At 38.1% G+C, this 17,678-nt stretch overlaps 1 protein-coding gene across 2 annotated transcripts in view; it reads right to left on the bottom strand.

Moving 5' to 3' along the window:
• Positions 1-17,678, bottom strand: part of LOC132238142 (cytochrome P450 20A1) — a 38,958-nt gene that overhangs the window by 13,707 nt on the left and 7,573 nt on the right. For both annotated transcript variants that reach the window (XM_059702821.1, XM_059702822.1), the window contains 6 exons: positions 16,851-16,993; positions 14,227-14,394; positions 11,401-11,479; positions 5,757-5,872; positions 4,567-4,621; positions 666-786 (listed from right to left, as the gene is read on the bottom strand). In XM_059702821.1, coding sequence (XP_059558804.1) covers positions 666-786; positions 4,567-4,621; positions 5,757-5,872; positions 11,401-11,479; positions 14,227-14,394; positions 16,851-16,993 — 682 coding nt within the window. The remainder of the gene's footprint in view (positions 1-665; positions 787-4,566; positions 4,622-5,756; positions 5,873-11,400; positions 11,480-14,226; positions 14,395-16,850; positions 16,994-17,678) is intronic.

Raw genomic sequence — 17,678 nt, 5'->3', positions numbered from 1 at the left:
AAGTAACCCTAGTTTGTATTTTATCTGACCCTCCCATCACTCCTAAGACAGTGGTTAAAGTATTCCAACAATCAATTTCTCTGCTTTATTAGATGTTTGACCAGTGAAAAATTTAGACTTCCTTTCAAATTACTGTGTTACTCTTTATTACTTGGTAATATTCCATAGTACAAATATAATACAATTGGTTTATTCACCAGTTCACGAACATTTGGACTGCTTCCAGTTTTTTGCTATTATAAATACTATTGCTTTTGAACATTTGCAAACAGGTTTGTGGGGCCATTTATTTTTATTTCTCTGGTGAATGCCTAGGCAAAGAATTGCTGGGTCAAATGGTAAGCATTTGTTTAACTCTCTAAGGTCCTGCCATACTGTTTTCCTACAGGACTGTTCGGTTTTCCATTCCCACCACCAAGGTATGAATGTTCCACTTACTTGATTGACATCACTGCTACTATTTTATACAGGCCAATGTAAAGCTTTCCCAGAACTACCAAATGGTCTTAGAAAGTAAATTAATTTATTAAAATCTTATGTGAATATTTTAAGTCCTATAAAGATAGATAGCTTTCCAAGATATTAGCCATTAGCTTTAAATGAGATAGTCAAACTGCTCAAATTTACCTTTTAATGATCTCCTCTTCCTTTTATTGTGTTCTTACCTGAGCTGCTCCATTTTCTCTGGCGTAATAGGACCCTTCCCAAAAACTTGGTCTATCTCTTCATATAGTTTTTTCTGTGCTTCTTCAGAGGTGGTTAAAAAACAGATTGCCCAGGTGCACACTAAGTGAAGATTTACATTAATAACAATGAAAATAGCTACCTCACAGTTTGGGTGCAGAATAAGAAAAAAAAACACCTTTATGTTTTTGTATTTTCCTTCCCCCCCCCCAATACAAAGATAAATAAATGCTAAAAAACAAAAAAGTAAAGCAAGACTGTTCACAGGATTTATATTTCACTGAACAAAACATAAATATCTACAGAATACTCCCCAAAAGAAATAAGGCAACCTGGAAGATTTCTTTCTTAAACTGGCAAACAATTAAAGCCACTTCTTAAACTATTTTACTTTATTTTTTCAACCACTATTTATCCCCTCTATACCTTCTTCCACTTCCACCCGCCCCTCCCCACCTCTGCCCCCACCCCCACCCCCCCCGCAATCTCCACACTGTGGTCAATTGTCTGGTTCACTCACCCTTATAAAATAAAATACTGATTTATCAGTTCACTCAAGAGCACTAATGAAATGACTCATACAAATCAAAGTAGCAGGAGCTTTACCTACAAGTCAATATTCTAAATTTTCACTTGTAAGAGTAGATACACTGGCTTAAGAACTGGGACTGGTTATTGCTTAGGACAGTGGTTCTCAAAAATCCCCTCACACCCACAGATTCTGATTTAGTAGGTTTAGGGTAGGATCGAAGCATCTAACAAATACCACAATTATTTTCATGAACAGCAAAATTGGAAAATCACTAGCGTATGGCTTACTTTTGGTTAAAATGGTTTATGGATTATATTCACTGTGGCAATGAAAAGGTAAGAAAATTACATGATGAACATAAAACAGAGAAAATAACGTAGTTAGATTTTCTTTAGTAACCCACTGGGATTACAACTATTCAAAGAATTAAACCATCCACATTATATAGTACTTCTTTCCCTAGATTATGTTCGACTCAGCTCTACTTTTTCTATGTCAAGTTCTTTTCAAAATACATTTACTAATTTGTACCTCTACTTAATATTTCTTTCCTGAGCTAGTAAGGGCTGCTATAAATTTGTCTCAAATTTAAATGTTAACTCACATATTATCCAATTCCCATGCTTGGAAAAGACAGAATTCACTTTCTGTACTAAATATTACTAATAAAATCAATAGCTATCTGGTCCTCAATTATTTTGATAATTGCTCACATCTAGAGTTCAAAAAAAGGCACATGATGAGTAACTGCCTGTCCTTAACTTTTTCCTACATATGCTTCCTTCTTATGGCTTTTGAGTGAACTGCAGAATTTCTGTTTCACAAAATAAATGAAGAAGCAGAACAAAAACAGACTCACAGACACAGAGAACATTTTGACAGTTGCCAGATGGGAGGGGGGTGAGGGTATGGTGAAAAGGTGAAGAAATTAAGAACAAATTGGTTGCTACAGAATAGTCATGGGGATGTAAAGCACAGCATAGGGAATACAGTCAAAAATATTCTAGCCGAAACCGGTTTGGCTCAGTGGATAGAGCGTCGGCCTGCGGACTGAAAGGTCCCAGGTTCGATTCCGGTCAAGGGCATGTACCTGGGTTGCGGGCATATCCCCAGTAGGAGATGTGCAGGAGGCAGCTGATCGATGTTTCTCTCTCATCGATGTTTCTAACTCTCTATCTCTCTCCCTTCCTCTCTGTAAAAAATCAATAAAATATATTAAAAAAATATATTCTAATAACTATGTATGGTATCAGATGGGTGCAAGATTTATCAAATATTTTGTGAATGAATGGTACTCTGCTAAACTAAAATTAGTAACTTATGTAATGTCTAATCACTGGGGTGTGCACCTGAAACTAACATAATAATAATGTATGTCAACTGTAATTGAAAAATAAAAATGATTTTAAGATGAAAAAAAGACAAGTGACATGACAACTAGTGCAGATAGTGTACAATATGTATATGTATGCAATTTTACAAACTTGCATAGTAAAAAACTGAAAGATTTAACACAAAAATTTGAATATAGTAGGCACATGTACACCCAGCTTGACTAAATGGTCATTTAAAAATTAACATCACTGTACAAGCTTCATAATTTCAACATTGGTTCTTTTGCAGAGCTCTATTAAAAATAAAGTATGAATGGAGACAGCTTAAAAGTGTGATTTAAGCCATTGAACATTCTTTAATTATACTACTGAACCAAGATACAATTTTATAGTTAGAAGATACCTTGGAGGTCGTCTACAGCTAAATCCTTATTTTAGAAAAGGAGAAAATGCAGAGGTAAGTACCTTGGTTCAAGGCTAAGTCAGCAGCAGAGAAGGAACTTGATGGTTTCCTGCCTATCTTGCCTCTCAAAAACTTCAGAAGTGACTTAAAAATAACCAGCCCGCCCTGACTGGTTTGGCTCAGTGGATAGAGCCTCGGCCTGAGGACTGAAAAGTCCCAGGTTCGATTCCAGTCAAGGGCATGTACCTTGGTTGCAGGCACATCCCCAGTAGGGGGTGTGCAGGAGGCAGCTGATCGATGTTTCTCTCTCATCGATGTTTCTGACTCTCTATCCCTCTCCCTTCCTCTCTGTAAAAAAATCAATAAAATATATGAAAAAATAAAATAAAATAACCAGCCCAATGCAAATAAATAATCTTCTGAAAATTTCTCCTAAAAACAGCAAATCAGATTAAAATATTAACTCAACCTTAGAAATTATCACTTTTTATGATATCTAAAGGACAACTGATTCAGATTTATTTTAAGGACTTTAGCAAAAATATATTTTAATGCAATAAAATGTTAAAACAAGTTTAAGCATTTTTTAAAAAGATCCCATACAGCCCTGGCTGGGTGGCTCAGTTGGTTAGAGCACTGTCTCCTATACCAAAAGGTTTTGGGTTCAATTCCCGGTCAGGGCACATACCTAGGTTTCAGGGTCCCCAGTTGGGGCTCACACAGGAGGCAACTCATGTCTGTCTCTGTCTGTCTGTCTCTCTCTCTCGCTCGCACTTTCTCTCTCTGTCACTCTAAAAATGAAAAATCAATAAAAATATATCCTCAGGTGAGGATTAAAAATAAAAAAGGTTCAATACATCATATTTACACAAGCTTACCTTAATTCCATTTAATTTATAACATCTGGACCTCTCTTAATATTGAAAATTTTACAGCAAGAAAAATTGATGGGGAGTTTGTATTTGTAGTCTTTGTTTTTAAGAAAAGGTCCTTCAACAGAAAGAGTTGTAAATGAATCCTTCAAGTGAACATGAATTTTTTGGGTTTTAAATTAATATTTTAATACTTCCTTTAACATTTTATGTTATTATATTTTTATAGATATACACAAATTTTTATAAATACCGTATGAATGGTACTCTGCTAAACTAAAATTCAGTAAGGAAACTTAGAAACATATCACACCCATTTTAGATTTTGAAAGAAAAGCACCTTCAATGTGACAAAAGAGTGCTTCTGAATCATGATTCCTGTGGCCCATCTCTTCTGCTGGTAGACCTTAGTAATAGCAGCCCAAATGGAGTCAAAGTGAAATGCCCGAGCAGGAAACTGAAAAGCTCACTGCTCGGTTGGAAAGGTGTCAATAGCAGTTCATTTTTAAAGCACTAACTAGAATTCACAATCCATAAACTGTGTCAAAAATTTTATGGCACTGTTCAGAGGTGGCATAGAACACCTGGGGTTTTTAAAAAGGTACCTGTGTGAATCAAGTCTTGCAAACAAGAATAAAAAAGAAGAGGGGGAAATTATAAAGAGTGTTTCCTTTATTTTAGAATAGCTTTAGCCTTGTATATTTTATACTCTATCTCCAGAAGGATTCAAGGAATACTTACATTTTGCAGTTATTATGCAACTTGCCAGAGAAAATATCATACTGTCTTCTAGGATCTAGAAAACAAAGTGAAGTTTAGAAAATATGAAATGCAAGGTGGCCTGTATCAGGCCCTACTAAAATGACCTATTCTGTAATAGGGGTCAAGGTAAGGGGAAAAGTCTATATTATGTTTCATAACTAAGTCTTTATTATGTTTCAGTTAAAAAATCTATATAAGAACCAATCTAAATATCGTGTTGCCTTTTTCCATGCAGTAAACATTTATCTATATTACTGTCTCATGGTAATTTTTGCAAATAAACTGGCTCAGTCCTCCCTTTCTGGTTTGGCCTGGTGCAGCAATGGAGCCTCAGGAACCACGGAAAGCCTGCCACTCACTGTCCTGGGAGCCTGATTCGATGCCTGCACTCACACACACACCAGAAAGCCACTTCTGTCTAGGAAGACTTGCATGTGCGGAATAAAAGGGTGCGTCAATAATGGCTCCCCTCCTGTCTTTTGCCTGACAACACCATAGGAGTGCTGGGGGGAACAGACACACACTGGAACAAGCCAAGCTGCACATCTGGTCATGCAGGCAGAGCAGCTTAGTCGATAAAGGCTTATAGAGGCCCTCCTATTTTATGATCAGAGATTTTTGGCTCAATATTTGCTTCCAGATCTTATCTAATAATAGGCTAATATGCAAATCGACCAAAAGGCACAATGACTGGTCGCTATGATGTGCACTGACCACGAGGGGGCAGATGCTCAATGCAGGAGCTGCCCCCTGGTGGTCAGTGCACTCCCAGAGGGGGAACACTGCTTAGCCAGAAGCCGGGCTCACAGCTGGCAGGTGCTGTAACAGTGGCAGAAGCCTCTCCCACCTCCGCAGCAGCGCTAAGGAACCCACTGGGGGATGTCCAACTAATAACTTAGGCCCACTCCCCATGGGTGGGCACAGGCCGGGCTGAGAGACCCCCCCTCGAGTGTATGAATTTCGTGCACTGGGCCTCTAGTTATTAAATAATAAACAGCTGCTTCAAAGAGCTAAATAACAGGAGACTAAATACGAATACTGTTTATGGATGATGTACAGTAAAAGAAAGGCATTGGATTTTGGAGGTCATCTAGATTAAATGAATAAAAACCACACTCTATACATGTGTGATTATCTTTTATTTGAAAAATGTTTAACAATTACATTACCTGTTGGTCATTAAGGTTTCCCTGTACTAAGGAGTCAATGAAAATGCGTTGACTAATGTTCTTTCCTTTTTGTTCTTTTATGATTTTCTTCAAAATAGATTCCAGTTGCATAAGGGCTTAGTGAAGAAAAAAAAATTTAGAATATATGCACTTGTAAAGATTAAACTTTAAAACATTTCTGTACATGCTATTACTACAGAATAAAATTTTCAAAGGTAAAGTAGTAACCAACAATTTTTAAAAAGCTAATTTATGTTTAAATTCATATACTTTCTTTTCCTTCTCTTCACTAAATTTTATACGTGTACAAAAAAGTACATAAGATATATATGCACCATCTAAGGAATAATTACAAAGCAAACACCCATAATATTGCCACCCAGGTCAAGAAGTAGGACAATGCCAGCACCTTAGAGGCCTCCACACACATATACCTCTCCACTGATATTATCCACCTCGCTTCTAATTTCTGTCCTCTTAACTTTATTCTTCTCTCAAATCAGGCATCACCCAGTTTAGGGACAGAAACAGATGTGAAATAACAAGAAAAGGACCCAGCCAGTGTGCCTCAATGGCTGAATGTTGACCTATGAACTAGGAGGTCATGGTTGGATTCCCAGTCAGGGCACAGGCCCAGGATGCAGGCTCGATCCCCAGTGAGGGGCGTGCAGGAGGCAGCCTATCAATGACTCTCATCATTGATGTTTCTATCTTTCTGACCCTCTCCCTTCTTCTCTGAAATAAATAAATATATATATATATATATTAAAAAAGAAAACTCCTAAAACCTAAAAGATATAGAGTAGCTGATATCCAACAATCAAAAGAATTATCCAAAGATCATTTCTCAGTTCCCATCTTACTTGGCCTATCACAGCACTTGATGATGTCGACCACTTACTTGCAAGAAACACTTGGTCATTTGGCTTCCAGGATTCACACTCTCCCAGACTCCACGCTTTCCTCCCACTCTCCTACCTGCCCATTCTCAGTCTCCTTTGTTAATTCCTTCTCATCTCTAGAATTTTTTCATGGTAGAATGTCCAAGGTCACATAGTTTTTGGAACTCTTCTCTGTTGCTATTTACATTCAGTTAGATTGGTGATCACCAGCCCCAAGGCTTTAAATAAAATCTATGTACTTAACACTCGCAAATTTATATTTCCAGTCAGGACCTTGCCCCTGAACTCCAGACTCATGTATCTTATAACCATCTCAGCATCTCCTCTTGGCTGTCTGAAACACATTAAACATACCATATCCAAAACTGACCCTTGATCTTTCCCCTGAAAGCTGATCTTCCTATTCTGTCCATCTTATTTCCCAATAGCTTTAATTTCCAATGACTTAGGCCTAGAACAGTGATGGCGAACCTTTTGAGCTCAGCGTGTCAGCATTTTGAAAAACCCTAACTTAACTCTGGTGCCGTGTCACATATAGAAATTTTTTTATATTTTCAACCATAGTAAAGCAAAGACTTATATTTTTGATATTTATTTTATATATTTAAATGCCATTTAACACAGAAAAATCAACCAAAAAAATGAGTTCGCGTGTCACCTCTGACACGCGTGTCCTAGGTTTGCCATCACTGGCCTAGAATCTGGGTATCCTCCTTCTCGCTTATACCCCACATCTAATCTGTCAGCCCATGTTGGTGGGTCTGTCTTCCAAATACAGAATTATTCTCCCTTATTTTTTTTCTTGCTATATTTTCTGTTGCCTGACACTGAGTCCACACCACATTATTTCTCTGGCCTGGTTCATTGCAAGAGCTCCCTAAGTAGTCTTCCTACTTCTGTTCTGGGTACCTCCAACCTATCATAGCAATCAGAGTGATCCTTTAAAAACAGAATTCAGCCCTGGCCGGTTTGGCTCAGTGGATAGAGCGTCGGCCTGTGGACTGAAGGGTCCTGAGTTCGATTTCGGTCAAGGGCACATGCCCGGGTTGCGGGCTTGATCCCCAGTGGGGGGCATGTGGGAGGCAGCTGATAAATGGTTCTCTCTCATCATTGATGTTTCTATCTCTCTCTCCCTCTCCCTTCCTCTCTGGAATCAATAAAAAATATTTTTAAAAAAAACATAATTCAGATCATAACTCTGCTCAAAACCTTCCAGTGGCTTCCTATCTCATAGTAAGAACCTATTTACACAATGATCTACAAACCAGACAAAATCTGTCCCTATCCCCAGTCATTCTAGCCTCACCTCCTATTCCTCTCTGACTCACTTCACCACAGACACACCCTGTTATACCTCAAATATACCATGGAGAATCCCGCCTCAAGGACTTGGCAATTACTTTTCCTCTACATGGAATATTCTTCCCTTGGACATAGGATGTCCACATGACAGTTACCTTACCTCTTACAACTGTTTGCTCAAAGGTCACCTAACTTGGTGAGGCCTTTCCTAACGGCCTTATTTAAATTATAACCTCCTCACCTCTAGCACTCCCTATCCCCCTTCCTGACTTAATTTTCTCTGTAGCACTTTGCATTTTTAACACACTATTGCGTTTATTTATTTAGATTATTGTCTGCCTCTTTCCACTAGAATGTGCTGCCACAAAGACAGGAATTTGTGTTTGCTTTGTTATACAATCTACTTTATTTAGAATCTAAAAAATTATAAGTTATTCATTTCCATTTATATTAATTCAATCAATGTTTGTGAAATACATTTTTTATTAAGGGGAGTACTCTAAATGCATCCATCGAGATAATCAGAATGGTTACAAAAACTAGATAGCAGAAAACATATCAATTAAATTGGCTTTTCTGGACTTAGTCTGGACATCAAAGGAATCACTGAAATGGTCAGCCCCGTGAGGACAGGGATTGTTGTCTTCTACCCATAGAAGAGGGCCCAGCACATATGGGCCTCCATAAACATTCGTTGGAAGAATAAAGGAAGAGAATCCTGAGGAGCAATACTATTATATGGAAAACAACCCATTGTTCCAATGCAGTCTATGGATTTTAACTTACCCCAGCCTACCTCCAAAAAGGAACTGAAGCAGCTCAGAATACAGGTATGAAAGCATTACAATCATTAAATTATTGACAGAATATGTAAAATAAAATAAAAAGGGGGAGAATAACTTGGGGGAAGCCATCTTAAACTAAAACTGATATTTTTCTGAGTTTACAAAGTTGTAACCAATGCCAAACATTTTTGAAAATATTGTTTTCAAAATTATATATGTTATAATGGCAATAATTTTTATGTTGCTAACATTTTTTACAAATATTACAAAATATTTAATTATATTGATATGATTTTTTTATAGAAGTTCCTATTGATTTTTATTTTTTTAAATTAAATCTTTATTGTTCAGATTATTACATTTGTTCTTCTTTTTTTTCCCCCCCATAACTCCCCTCCTCCCAGTTCCTGCCCCACCCTCCGCCCTCACTCCCCACCCACTGTCCTCTTCCATAGGTACACAATTTTTGTCCAGTCTCTTTCCGCATCTCCCACACCCCTTTCCCCCCCAAGAATAGTCAGTCCATTCCCTTTCTATGTCCCTGATTCTATTATGATCACCAGATTATTTATTCATTTGATTCTTAGATTCACTTGTTGATAGATGCATATTTGTTGTTCATAATTTGTATCTTTACCTTCTTTTTTCTTCTTCCTCTTCTTAAAGGATACCTTTCAGCATTTCATATAATACTGGTTTGGTGGTGATGAACCCCTTTAGCTTTTCCTTATCTGTGAAGCTCTTTATCTGACCTTCCGTTCTGAATGATAGCTTTGCTGGATAAAGTAATCTTGGTTGTAGGTTCTTGGTATTCATCACTTTGAATATTTCTTGCCATTCCCTTCTGGCCTGCAAAGTTTCTGTTGAGAAATCAGCTGACAGTCGTATGGGTATTCCCTTGTAGGTAACTGAGTTTCTTTCTCTTGCTGCTTTTAAGATTCTCTCTTTGTCTTTTGCTCTTGGCATTTTAATTATGATGTGTCTTGGTGTGGTCCTCTTTGGCTTCCTTTTGTTTGGGGTCCTCTACGCTTCCTGGACCTGTAAGTCTATTTGTTTCACCAGGTGGGGGAAGTTTTCTGTCATTATTTCTTCAAATAGGTTTTCAATATCTTGCTCTCTCTCATCTTCTGGCACCCCTATAATTCTGATGTTGGTACTCTTGAAGCTGTCCCAAAGGCTCCTTACACTATCTTCGTATTTTCGGATTCTTTTTTCATTTTGCTTTTCCAGTTGGGTGTTTTTTGCTTCTTCGCATTTCAAATCTTTGCCTTCATTCTTGCGCTCCTCTGGTCTGCTGTTGGGAGTCTGTATAGTATTCGTTATTTCAGTCCGTGTATGCTTAATTTCTAGTTGGTTCTTTATCATAACATCGAGGGTCTCATTAGATTTCTTGAGGATCTCACTACATTTATCGGCGGCTTCTAGACAGTTCTTAAGAGACCTTAAAAGTGTGGTTCTGAACTCAATATCCTCCATTGACAGTTTTGTCCTGTTTCTTTGTCTCCGCATTTTTTATGCTTTCTTGGTACACCCCCTAGTGGTCTTTGTACACAGTCTTGTTGCCTTTAAGCCTTGATTGATGTCGGCAATACCGGCGGTGATTTGACCTCCAGGCTAACTGGCTATGAGAGTCCGCTGTGTCTGCAGTGGGAGGGCTTCTGTGCTGGATCTCTAGGGCGGTGCTAATCTAGCATTTGCCTGAGGCTATCCGGCAAATGGTTCAGTGCAGGGCTTGGGCGGGGCGGGTCCCCAGGGATCTACAGGACAGGCGGAACAAGCAGTTATGGCTGCTCTCAGTTCCTTCCCCAGGGGCTCTGCCTCTCAGAGTCCCAGCAATGGCTGCAAACCTCAGAGAGAAAGCTGCCTTCGAGTTCTGAACGAAGCCAGACAGTCCCGCTTCTCCCGTTTGAGTCTGGGTCCCCAGAGACTCGCCCATATCTGGAGCTCAGAGTCTGAAACTCCCTCCCGATTGAAAACAACAACCGAGTCCTCCACTGCCAGCCCGCTCCGCGCACGCACTCCGCACCTGAGTATTTCACTTCAGCACTGCGCCTCCTCTGAGTCTGGGTAGGATATTCTCTTTCCTCCTAGTTGTAGAATTTCCACTCAGCCAGCCTTCCTGTGGTTCTGGATGATGTCTGTTCTGTCCTTTAGTTATATCTCTGAAGTGGTTGTTCGAGGCAGCGATCTCCGGCGTTAACCTATGCCGCCATCTTGGTTTCTCCGATATGATTTTCTTAACAATTCCTATGTTGTTGGACATTTATATTGTTTCTGGTTTTCTACTTGCAGAAACAGCAGGGACAGAAATATTCAAGAAATATTTTTCTCTTGCTAGGTAATTTGAGCCCTCATTTATTAATCTTATCATGTGTCATCAAAATGCTTTCCTAGGGTTGTACCCTTACACTCTCCATTACTCCTGTAGGCTATTCCAACTCTACAGCATTCTCATTCTGCAGTGAATGCTGGAATTTCTTTATAAATTCACTGCTTTTTCCTCTCGTTTGTTTAAGAACTTCCATTATGGGAAATGTAGGGGGAAAGAGAGAGAAAAACCCCATGATTTATAATTTCATTGTTCCGAAATAGCCCTATTAAAATAAAGCACATATCCTTTTATCCTCACTAGAAATTAAGAGTGGCAAAACTTACCATCTTCATATTGTTTTTTCCGAGTTGTACTTTTATCAAGTGATCCATCTAGAAAGCCTTTCCCGATCTCAGACCAAACCTAAAAATAGAAAAACATACCTACTATCTAATATGTAGATTTTCTAAATAATAAAACAATCTAAGCTAATAATTGAAGAACTCCAGCCTCATGAACAGAACTTATAATTAAGCTCTCACTTTTAAATAAGCTACATAATCATTTACTCCATAGTCTATGAGAATAGGACAAATATATTTTAATAATTTCCATCAAGAAACTTTCAAATTAATTATAACTGAAAAGTCCAAAGTTCCTTTTCTGCCCTCGCCGGTGTGGCTCAGTTGGTTGAGCATTATGCCGTACACCCAAAGCTTGCCAGTTTGGTTCTATTCTGGATCAGGGCACATACCCAGGTTTCGGGTTCAATCCCGGTTGGGGTGTGTGTGGGAGGCAACTAATCGATGTTTCTCTCTATCTTTCTCTCTCGCTCTTTCTCTCTCTCTCTCTCTCTTTCTCTCTCTCTCACACGCGCTTCTTTCCTCCCTCCCTCTCTTTGTCTCTCCCACCCATCCACTCTCTCTAAAAATCGATGGTAACAATATCCTTCAGTAAGGATTAATAATAAAAAACAAAAAAGAAAGAAAGAAATATGAGCAAAAGACATGAAAAAGCATCCCACAAAAAAACAACACAAGTATTCAACAAAAATATTTAAAAATGTGTAACCTCACAAACAATAGAATAATTATATATTTTAATCATGAAATATCATTTCTGAACAATTAAGTAGGCAAATATTTAAAGGACCAATAATTCTAAATGTCAAAAGCACAAGGAAAGAGCACACTAATGTTGGGGAGAAAATAACTGGGACAATGTTTCTGGAGAAACACAGTCGTTGACTGAATGTGAGGTGTACATTTTTCACACTCAACATCTGTGCAATCGGTATGCACCTTACAACTGAGGCCGGCTCCCAACTGCTGTCAGCCACGAAGCGGTCATGATGAAGTTGTTATCACCTCTGCATTCACAACGTGGTTATTATTCCCGGCGACATGCACCCCTTGGTGTTTCAAACATTGGAAGATCATTTGAGGTAGGATTTCAAGTCATGTTTATGTGGTAGGCAGTTAGACAGACATGGCCAGAGCAGGGAGGATGGGCTAGGTATAGAAGGTCACCAGGGTGAAAAGTCTCGAATGCCTCGCAAAGGACAAATGTAGGGTGGGACCTCACCCTCAGGGTGACTCTTCCTCCACTAGCTTATCCCTGGTCATGCATGGGGTTTGGATACCCTGGCCTCTCCTCCCTAGAGATAACATCTAGGCCTCAGCTATATTTCAGCTCCAGGCCCAGAAAAGCAGCAAAGCCAGACAAGTGACACCAAGGCTGACCTCAGAACAAGCTGCATTGGATAATGACCCCCTGCCCTGGCACTGACCAATCAATCTGTGGAGACCTGGACCCTGAAAGGACACACCTGGAAAGCTGCTGAATATTCATTCTATTGAAACTTTCCCCTGGGATCTCCCCTGAATCTCTACCCTTAAAACCCTTAAGATGAGGATCCAGGGCACTCTCCTCCCAGAGCACCCCTTCACCTGCCCCCCCCATCTCCTCCCTTCCTCCCCCCAGGGGCGTCACCTTGACCTTCCTCACTTCTAGGCGCTAAGGGCCCCTCCTTTGCCTCTATAACTTGTTTCCTAATCCCATTTCTTCTATGAATTACTTCTACCTCTGTGATTTTTCCAAATAAATGTTCTCTTATAGTTTGAGTCTTGGCTCTGAATTCTTTCCTAGTTACACTCAAGTACTGAGATTGCTAAACCCAGGTCTGATCTGACACCACTGGTCTAACACACCTGGTGCCCTTCCTACTGCCTCCAACATTTATAGTCTGAAAATTTTTCTTTGACAACTTCTACTAATATTAAGAAATATACATTTCTGCCCAGTCAGTGTGGTTCAGTGGTTGAGTGTCAACCTATGAACCAGAAGATCACGGTTTGATTCCTGATCAGGGCACATGCCTAGTGGAGGGCAAGCAGGAGGCAGCCGATCAATGATTCTCTCTCATCATTGATGTTTCTATCTCTCTCTCTTCCTCTCTCTTCCTCTCTAAAACCAATAAAAATATATTTTTTTTAAAAAATAGAGAAAAATCAATTCCATATGTGAATCTAGAAAGGGCACTAGTAAATCAATTTTAAACTGAATTAGCCCTTCTTTAAATCATATTAATCCCATTAGCATTATTTTGCTCATTAACTTTAATTCCTTTCTACATAGGACATAGTCTAGTACTATTAAATATAGTTTTTTCTTTATTCTAGAATTCAGTATTATTTCATAATATACGTGGTATTAAAAGAAAATTTATTTAGTTATCTAATTTTTAAATTTCAAAAGTAATATTTAAATTTTTTAAAGAGACAACAATTATCTTCACTTACATTGTTGTTTTTAACCCCAAACAGTGAAATTCTATACTATAGGACCTTAAACATTATTCTTTTTTAAAAATATATTTTTATTGATTTCAGAGAGGAAGGGAGAGGGAGAGAAAGAGATAGAAACATCAATGATGAGAGAGAATCATTGATTGGCTGCTTCCTGCAAGCCCCCCACTAGGGATTGAGCCCATAACCTGAGCATGTGCCCTTGACCGGAATCGAACCTGGGACCTTTCAGTTCACAGGCTGACGCTCTATCCACTCAGCGAAACCGTCTAGGGCTAAACCTTATTCTTGAGAGGCAAAATCTACATTATTTAACTGTCTAATTTGATGAGAGAATAATTTTAAATTTGGTCCTGGACTTACTGTGCCATGATTCTTCTGGAAGCGAATGACTTCCTGGTCATCTTCAAATGTACTACCCATTACCATCTGTGTAACAGACTTCATAGCAAAACCAAGCATATGCTGGCAAAGGGGTATGTGCTGGGACTCTGGGTAGGAGAGCCATTTATTTAATAATTCTTCTGAGAGCTGAAAGAGAACAGAAGCCCACATGATTTATTGTTCTCTCCTGAATAAGCATTCAAGTGATTGGTTAATTTGTCAGGCTAACTGGCTCCACCTAAAGTTACATACTCAGTGGTTCAGATTCAGATTCTGTCAAAGGGTTGGTTTGCGAAACAAAACAGAACCAGGACCACCACCACCACAACAAAATATATATTTTAAAATTCAAAGGCTGGTAAAATCTTAAGGCTAATGGAAATTAAGAGGCTAAATTCTTAGTATCCAATTAAAAATAGCTATGACCATAAAAATCTTGTTACCAATATTGTCACTTGATCAGATAACTGAATTTTGACTTGCTCATGGTTTAATCCACTTGTTTTGCACCTTATTCTCTAAATCAATGCAAATACTACAAATGACTCATACAGGATTTTTCTCTAGGCAAACACGTCTAGATCTTCTGTTAGAGGATTATGTGAATCTTGACTAGTTTATATTAGGTGGGAATTCAATCTGTTGATGAGCTTCATTTGATAGTTAGATCCGTGTTATATATTAACTTATTATTGGTAGAAATGTCCAAATCTATGATAAATGCTTTCATTCATAATACACTTCTTTTTAAAATATCCTTTCTAATTTTGCCATATGTGATATATGTATATTTATATGAAAAACTACCATGTGGTTGAATAACAAGAATGTGTTTATGCTGGAATATTCTTTTACTAGCTATATTTATATGATAAATAAATTACATATATATGATACATAACTATACAGACCATAAAAATATATTCTATTAATTTTATCATTTATCCTGAATAAGGACACATGATACACAATAACTTACTTCTTCAGAATGTTCATGTTAAAATACCATATTAATTTCAAGTAACATAAAATTATATTAGAGAAAACAAGTCAGTCTACCTAGAAGCTGACTTACAATTCAAAAGATAAGATTTTAGAGTATATCTCAGTTTTCTAAAAGAATACAAACTTTCTTTTTGAAAAAAGTTTTTAGGTAATTAATCAGTAATTATTGCAAAAATATTAGAGTTTCAGAGAAAGCAAAGTCTTTTTAATTCCACCTTACATTAAGATATTACTGTGACTGCAATACTCAAAAAGGTTTTTAAAAAGAAGAAAAAAAAATCTCTAGCCAAGCAAAACTACATTCCAGGGTAGCAGAATCAAGCTATAGAGCAGCAATGTGCCAGACTGACTGGGATCAAATCCTAGTCCTACTATTTACTAGCTATATGTCCTTTGACAAGTAACTTAACCACTCTGTGCTTCAGTTTCTTCATCTAAAAAGAGAGAAATAACAATACATACCTATAAAGTTCTTATGAGGATTAAATGAGCTCATGAAGCTATTGAACCAATGAACTCAATAATTTTGGCTATTAATATTATCACTAAGCTGTCAATTAAAAGGATAGTCATAAATTCTAAAATCCAGAAGTACTTGTTAAATCAAAATTTAGACTCAAAGTCACAGCATAATATTAGATTAAAGCACACAGAAGAGAGAAGTTACACTCACAGAATTAAAGTGGAGGTTTACACTCAGCCTTGGAACAGAGACAGTCAAGACAGGAAGGAGTCAGAACACACGGGATGAGGTTTGTGAAGATGAGAGAAGAGTCAGAACAGAACTCAGATCTGGACCGTCCCCCTCCAAAAAAATAAAGGCAAAAGGTTTAGTAAGTCAATATGAAATATACAACTTAATTCGGGGTGATAACTCTAGGTAAGCAGCTATTCTCTTAAAGAAAACCACTGGTATAGACAGCAGTACTCTTCAGTCACATGAAAGGGGCTCTATTGTCTCAGCAAAGCAGGAGGCAAGGACATCCATAGCAAACAAAAAGGGTGGGTAGGACTAGCAATACTACTTTACGGGTGAAGGTCTGGAACAATCCTATGAGGACACAGAGAACTCACAGAAAGCACACAGGGTCCCTTTCAGACAAAAAGGAAATGGTATTAATAAGTATTATTTACACACTCTGTAAATCATTTGTGGAGTTCCTTAAAAATGTCAGATCCAAAAAAAAAAAAAAAAGTCAGATCCACCCCTCGCCCAAAACGTCAGATCCCTTCCCAGTGATTCAATTCATCCCAGTAGAATTCCAAGTAATCTACATATTTAACAAGAGAGAGTTTCAGGTAAACGTAGACCATGTTTTAGGAAACAGTGGTTAAAAGTCTGGCCTGAAAACAAAGGACAACTCTACTGATATAGAAAAAAATTTCAGGTTCTCTCCACTCCCATAATTTCCATTTACATAGGGAGTCTGGGTGTTAAGTTTTTTGTTTTGTTTTTGTTTGTTTTGTTTTAGAATTTCAGGACGATAAAGATCAGCTTAGACAGACAAGTAAGAAAAAAGTAGCAAGAAAACACACAACAGTTAAAAAATATGTTATCTGAATTGCAGAACTCTAGGCCAAACTACTTATCACCTTACCTTTAGCAGGAGAGCAAAATTACTCTGCAGAGAATCAGTCACACCATTTTCATACAATTTTTTTCTTGTGTAGTTTTCACTCACATTCCCACCACCAGATTGATACCTCAACAATGACTTTAGCATCGTTTCAAAAGGGTCCACTGAAACAGACAAATTAAACATTTCAAAGTCAAAGTAATCACTCAAACAACAACAACAACAAAACTTCCAGCAAAAGGACATAGAGATCAGGGAATTATGGGATTGTAACGGAAAGCATGGCAACTTTTTTCCCCCACAACTCCCTTAAGAGGCAATGAAAATTGTCAAGAATAAGTACAATATCCTGACTGGGAATTCCACCATAAACCATTAATACATGCATACACTTTCTACCTACATGACAACAATATCTTTGACTTCTAAAAAAAAGCCTCATGCCCTAGCTGGTGTTCTCAGGGGTAGAGCGTCAACCGGTGGACCAAAGGGTCTCAGGTTCAATTCCCAGTCAAGCAAGGGTACCTGGGTTGCAGGTTCTTTTCCCGGCCCAGGTCGGGGCATGTGTGGGAGGCAACCAATCAATGTCTGTCTGTCTGTCTGTCTGTCTGTCTGTCTGTCTCTCTCTCACTCTTTCACTCTCTCTCTCTCTCTCTCCCACCTCCCTCTCTCCCTTCCACTCCCTCTTTAAAAATCAATGGGAAAAATATCCTTGGGTGAAGATTACCAACAACAACAACAAAGCTCATGCCACTGATTTTAAAGCAAATTTGATGATTCTGTGTAATGGTCAAGTGTTTGAGTTAAAATTATTTAGCTGAGTTCAAAAAAATTTATTTCCTCCTTTAT

This window comes from Myotis daubentonii, chromosome 7 (genome assembly GCF_963259705.1).
Source record: "Myotis daubentonii chromosome 7, mMyoDau2.1, whole genome shotgun sequence".
Lineage (NCBI taxonomy): Eukaryota > Metazoa > Chordata > Mammalia > Chiroptera > Vespertilionidae > Myotis > Myotis daubentonii.
The sequence above is the reverse complement of the archived record's forward strand: the minus strand, read 5'-3'. Positions and strand labels throughout refer to the sequence as shown.